Here is a 6491-nt window from a genome sequence, read left to right on the forward strand (position 1 = left end):
TATCACGGGCGGGACTATATTATACTTAAAGGGACGGCATAAAGACTGTCAACAATTTTGCAGGGTTTATCTCTCTCTGAGATATATATGAGTATGAATAAGTTTTTGCAAAAATTTAATTTTTGGTACAAGCTTTTATCGCTGACTGTACTTTTCTTTCCACAGGCAACTAATACTCATCGAGACAATCCTAAAAACCCCAAACACAATTAGGTTTCGTTGTTTTACCACAGAGTTCCTATGGCCACCTCCTGTTAGTGTAGTAAACGAAGCAACTTGTTGTATGGAGACCCATGCATTAATTTCTCAGTCGATGAAATTTTGCTTGGTTATTGTATAGTATGAGCCGAAACTAACATATAAATATCCAAAAAAAAAACCACTCCTAAGTTAGGTATTTATACGTAAAAGTACAAATCTGTTTATATATTGAACCGAGTAATTCCTCCGTCCAAAATTATTTTACCAAATAAGTTATTTGTATCAGTATGTGATACTAGAAAAAAATCTAAAACTTTTGTCAAACATGAGAATATTTTTTTTTACGATAATTCCTTTTTTGGCGCTCATTTTCATCGGAAAATTGCTCTGCCATTTTTCCTTCTTATATGATCTTAGAATATAATTTGGCGTAGTGGGTAAGAAAATCCAAAAAAAAATGCATACCCAAGTTTATGTATTTTAGAACTATAAAAAACTGAGAGTGGAAAATTTCTCAGCCTGATTTATTTTTAAATATATACTAAGTAGTCACGTATATACTTAAATCCAAAATATCCAAAAGAACTGTCATCCCTTGTACACCCCGCTCGCTATACACTGCTCCCGATATGTTTAGTTTTGAATACGCTCGTTATTTTTTTGGATGTTTTTATAGTTGAATGGAAAGAAAACTGTGAACTTAATTCAATAAATAAAATGGATAGAGAAATTTTCCACAGCGAGTAAAAAGGCAATTTCTGAAAAAAAGTATAGTTACATGGTAATTTTTTTAGATTTTCAATTTGTATGTATAAATCGGCAATAAAATGGCATTCCAGTGAAAAAATTAGACTAAGCAATTTTCCGGTCCAAGCCACGCCAAAAAATTATATTTTGTTAATATTGGTATTTCTGCGGGGATTTTTTTTTTGATATTTCATATATTGTTGCAATATTACGTTACATGAACATGTCCGGAGAAGAAAGTTTAAACGGAGCAATTTTCCGTAAAAAGATATTAACGATTTAAGACTTTAGGTATTTACTTAAATACTATTATTATTATTCTTTGGAAATTTATACAATACTTTTTATTTATTGATACTTTATCATACTGTAAAGCTTTTTCTGGCTGAGGAATTACTGCGGGGTCCACTACCTTTATTTACTACACTATGTCTCCATCATCACATCAGTTCGATGGTACCATAATATTGCATTGTCATCCGATTTATACATGCATGCAAAATTTCAGCGCAATCGGAAACCGGGAAGTGCATCAAATTTAACTTGCAAGATTTGATTACACACAGACAGACAGACAGACAGACAGACAGACAGACAGACAGACAGACAGACAGACAGACAGACAGACAGACAGACAACGGTCAGGTGAAACTAACTAAAAGCTTGTAATAAAAACAGTAGAGCTTTAAAGCAGAGGACTCAAAGAACTAGTGTCTTAACTCCCCTTTCCAGGCATATGGCTCAGTATGACTTGTCGACCACATACGTGCCAATAGAATTTCAAGCTTAGAAATACAACTTAAGGTTCAAATTAAATATGACTTGTCTTCAAATCATCAAAGCTGGATATATGTGGATTTTTTGGGAAAACTTTGTAGATTGGTGCGGCCTGGAAAAGGATTAACCAACACTAGCTGCAAACTGCTGCAAGTATAACTTAAAGGGGTATCCAGACGGGACTGACGAAATCAGTCGATTTGTTCAGGAAAATAATTGGTCAATCTCAGCTAGCGTCCACAAGTACACAAATTAAATCACCAATTTGCATTCTACTACGAAAATTGGCATTTTTGTGTCCGCACCTGCTGATGTGATCGGTGAATCAAATTGATATTTGCGTCCGCACGGCCCTGTTTGATCGGAGAATTTCATCAGATTGGCGAAAAATTGTCTCGTCTGGATACAACTTAAGGCCACAATAACACCAGGGACTTACTTTTTTTAACAGTAGCCACAATGCTCGCCTTCGTAAAATCCCCAACCACGCAAATCGGCTCTTCTAGACTCCGATTAAAACACACAGATTTCACTATCAGGTTCCAATCCCATTGGTTTGACAGTTTCAGATTTTTTTTATCACAATCTTCCGTTCCTTGGGTAAGGATTTTGGTGCAGTGCTCGTATGGTGTTCCTAGTTTTTCGTTGCAGATCAGTTCGATGGCATTTAGCCAGGACAGAGACGATTGAAGGACGTGAGCTGTGGAACATACAAATTGAATTAACATGCCACCAACGCATATGTGCGTTCACAGTCATATGGCTCCTCTACACGAGCCAGCGCCGGCCACTCCAAGAGACGCATTTATGCGTTGGAGCAAGTGATATTGCTATTTAATTCTACCGCATGGCTGCGTCCCTTGGAGAGACCGGCGCTGGCTTGTGTAGATGAGCCAATACAAGTTTGTTCCTAGGCCACGCCCCCTGCCAGTGAATGCGTTAAAATTTAAAATAATTTCGAAATATGCATCTATGTATGTATGCTTGAGTAATGATTTGTTAATTAATAATTACGAAGTTATTGATAAGTTGAGTGGATCTCATTTATAATTTTTTTACAATGTTTTTGGATTAATTTAAGTAAATAAAATGGTACTTTATAAAAAAGTCTATACCAATTCAAAAAATTCCTGACATTTTCGTGTTCCGTCCCCATTCCTGACAAAAGGCCAAAATTCCTGACATGTCAGGAAAATTCCTGTCATCTGGTAACCCTAGCCACGCTTGGCTGAGCGAGAAAAACAAATGAAGTGATTCTATCTATTGTCTATGTATCTATTGGTTCTTAACAAACACATCCCTCGCAACGCCTCCTCGCACATCTCTGGTGGAATCGCAGCCGATTAGAGTTAAACCAAGAAAAGCCTGCAGCGATTTCGCGTGGGCTACGCAGGGCAAGTGTTATTTATACGTCGTAATTTCATAGAAGTATAACGTTTATAATGACACTTGCACTGCGTGGGCTATCAAAATCGCTGCAGGCTTTTCTTTGGTCTAACTCTATAAAAAATAATACTCACCCATACTCATGACCAGGCGACGTATCCGCACAACCAAGCTCTTCATGTTTACAGCCAAATATTCGATCTTCTCTATGGTATCGCTCATCGTTTCTTGGATCAGATTCAGAGGGCTCTGTTTGGATTCCTTGATCTCTTTGACACTGGTTTTTATATGTTCCTAGAACGTTGGTAAACGAAGAAGTATTAAACCGAAAGAACCCCGTAGCAAGCACAGGGAAAAAGTGATTTCAGTCAAATCTCACGAAATTTTAGTACATTCATGGCTCTCGATTATTTCGATTCTTCGATTTTTAAGTTCGACACAAAACGTCGAACGAGGTTTGCGGTAGGCCCTCAGTATATATATATATACCTATATATATATAAGCGAGGAACATGTGTACCTATTCTCAGGAGAAACGTCACATCACCACAGCTGAATTATGAATGAACGTGCGATCAGCAATCCAAAGACAAAAAAATTGCGTCCGCTGTTTAAAAAAAACCAAGGCATGTGCTATTCCTAGCCACAGGTTAATGAATGCTTTAAAACATGACAAACCGAGGTCAACCACCCCATGACCCCACCCACCAGCCCACCACTTAATTTCTACGCGCCCTGAATAAAATCTAAAATATCTATAGCATTTAGCAAAATATTATTGAGTTGTCACAAACATGTAAACACCTCTTTACCTTATCTACTTGGAGTAAGGTGGAAATTTGTATACATTATTATGATACAGATTGTACAATGACCTAAGTTCATGAACCTTTTAATTGGTGTTGATATTTACGAGTCTACTTTGAGTATGTACGTCTGTTATTATAAAGGGAAAAAGATAATATTCTTGCGTTTGCAAGAGAGGCATTGTTTTTGGAAAAATTTATAATTACCTATCTAATCAAAAAAAAAAATTTAAATTAAAAAAAAAACATTCTGTTGCTTACTTACAAGTAAGAGTTACTGATTTTTAAAAACCGGGCAAGTGCGAGTCGGACTCGCGCACGAAGGGTTCCGTACCATAAAGCAAAAAAAAAACGGAAAAAAATGCAAAAAGAAAACGGTCACCCATCCAAGTACTGACCACGCCCGACGTTGCTTAACTTTGGTCAAAAATCACGTTTGCTGTATGGGAACCCCACTTAAATCTTTATTTTATTCTGTTTTTAGTATTTGTTGTTATAGCGGCAACAGAAATACATCATCTGTGAAAATTTCAACCGTCTAGCTATCACGGTTCGTGAGATACAGCCTGGTGACCGACAGACGGACAGACGGACGGACGGACGGACGGACAGCGAAGTCTGAGTAATAGGGTCCCGTTTTACCCTTTGGGTACGGAACCCTAAAAAGCGTCTTTCTATTAAAAGATACGTCAAGATCCCGTAGTCTTTTACTAATGCTAAAAAACCGGGCAAGTGCGAGTCGGACTCGCGCACGAAGGGTTCCGTACCATAAAGCAAAAAAAAAAACGGAAAAAAATGCAAAAAGAAAACGGTCACCCATCCAAGTACTGACCACGCCCGACGTTGCTTAAGTTTGGTCAAAAATCACGTTTGCTGTATGAGAGCCCCACTTAAATCTTTATTTTATTCTGTTTTTAGTATTTGTTGTTATAGCGGCAACAGAAATACATCATCTGTGAAAATTTCAACCGTCTAGCTATCACGGTTCGTGAGATACAGCCTGGTGACAGACAGACGGACAGACGGACGGACGGACGGACGGACAGCGAAGTCTGAGTAATAGGGTCCCGTTTTACCCTTTGGGTACGGAACCCTAAAAATCGTCTTTCTATTAAAAGATACGTCAAGATCCCGTAGTCTTTTACTAATGCTAAAAAACGAACCATAGGTAAGTAATAAAAAAAATTCTAGTACTTAAGACATAAGTACTAAGAAATCGAGGGGGGAGGCTATTGCCCAACAGTGGGACACCGTTTAGGCTTATAATAAATAAATAAAGCCATACCTGCCCACAAGCCAAAGAAGCAGACAGGGTGTCCAGGTTCTTCAAAGTGTTGGCAGCCGGTCCAGTGAGGATGAGGATCAAGGCGTAACAGGCCAGGGTGTACCGGCCGACGCGTGAGAACAGTCCAGGTATTAGCAGGAGAAACAAGGACCTGGAAGTGTAACAACCAGGGCTCGGAACCGGTTTTTTTGTGAAACCCGAAATAGCCCAATATCATGGCTCCTCTACACGATGGGCCAACGCCGGCCACTCCAAGGGACGCATTTATGCGTTAGAGGGAGCAAGTGATATTGCTATCTCATTCTATCGCATGGCTGCGTCCCTTGGAGTGGCCGGCGATGGCCCCTTGTGTACTGGGGCCTTAAAATTTTTGATAAAGAACTAACCTGACTGTGGAACTAAAAACGACGCCCAAAGTTATTGCCAAACCAATAGCCCAACCCAAAACTGTCCAAACACTCTGACAAACGAAGACAGTGTAAAGAAAATATGTCGAAATTCCCCCGACAATACCAATCACAACTTTTAAAACAAAACTTGAATTTTCCCTCAGAGAAATGCACGAATTCGCAAGTCTCGAACCCTCAGGGCATAAGCTTCTGTAAATTTGCTCGAATTTCTTCTGCGAATCATTACGGTACACGGTCCATTTTTGATATAAACTGCTCGATAATTCTGCCTTGGAATTTATCGAATTCATTTTCTCCTTTTCATATTTCAGTCTGTATTTTTCTATAGTTCGCGCTTTCCAAAGGAGAGCGAGGTACGCCATTTTGGCGGATTTTTGTGTTCATTAGATTTGCTTATGTTTGTTTATTTCATTATATTTGTTTCGGGACTTCATTATTCTAAAATTTAATAATTTCGCTTCGTGAATGACAGAATATTTTATTTTTCTTTTTGTGAGTTTTCGCATGCATAGGTGGTACCAAGAAGGATTTTGTAAATTTTCCTTCTTGTTACCCAATAAAAAGTTTTTATATGTGCAATTGTGCAATTGTTATCAAAATGAAAATAATGAAGTACGGACATCAAAAAAAGTTTCCTAAACCTTATTTGCTGATCTAAAGAAATGCAATAAAACGAGAGCGAAAAACTAGTATCCGTGCCAAATCCAACTACTTGTGGACCACACTGTCAGCCATGTGTCAGCAAACTCCTACAATGTTGCATTTTATTGCACTAGCGAAACACGTTGCTATTATAATTTGAGTAGGCGCTTCTTCCCGTATATTTGTATATGCAAATACCTTAATAAAACAATTTTCTTGTACTTTTAAGCTATCGCT

General features: G+C 38.2%; 1 protein-coding gene across 1 annotated transcript in view; it reads right to left on the reverse strand.

Annotated features, from left to right (window-relative positions):
• LOC134675144 (uncharacterized) overlaps positions 1 to 6032 on the reverse strand; it is a 36710-nt gene extending 30678 nt beyond the window's left edge. Inside the window, exons 1-4 of the mRNA XM_063533306.1 lie at positions 5589 to 6032; positions 5203 to 5353; positions 3246 to 3405; positions 2165 to 2425 (exon numbers count right to left, since the gene is read on the reverse strand). Coding sequence (XP_063389376.1) covers positions 2165 to 2425; positions 3246 to 3405; positions 5203 to 5353; positions 5589 to 5974 — 958 coding nt within the window. The 5' untranslated portion in view covers positions 5975 to 6032. The remainder of the gene's footprint in view (positions 1 to 2164; positions 2426 to 3245; positions 3406 to 5202; positions 5354 to 5588) is intronic.
• Between the last annotated feature and the right edge of the window lie 459 nt (positions 6033 to 6491).

The sequence above is a fragment of the Cydia fagiglandana genome, chromosome 21 (assembly GCF_963556715.1).
Source record: "Cydia fagiglandana chromosome 21, ilCydFagi1.1, whole genome shotgun sequence".
Lineage (NCBI taxonomy): Eukaryota > Metazoa > Arthropoda > Insecta > Lepidoptera > Tortricidae > Cydia > Cydia fagiglandana.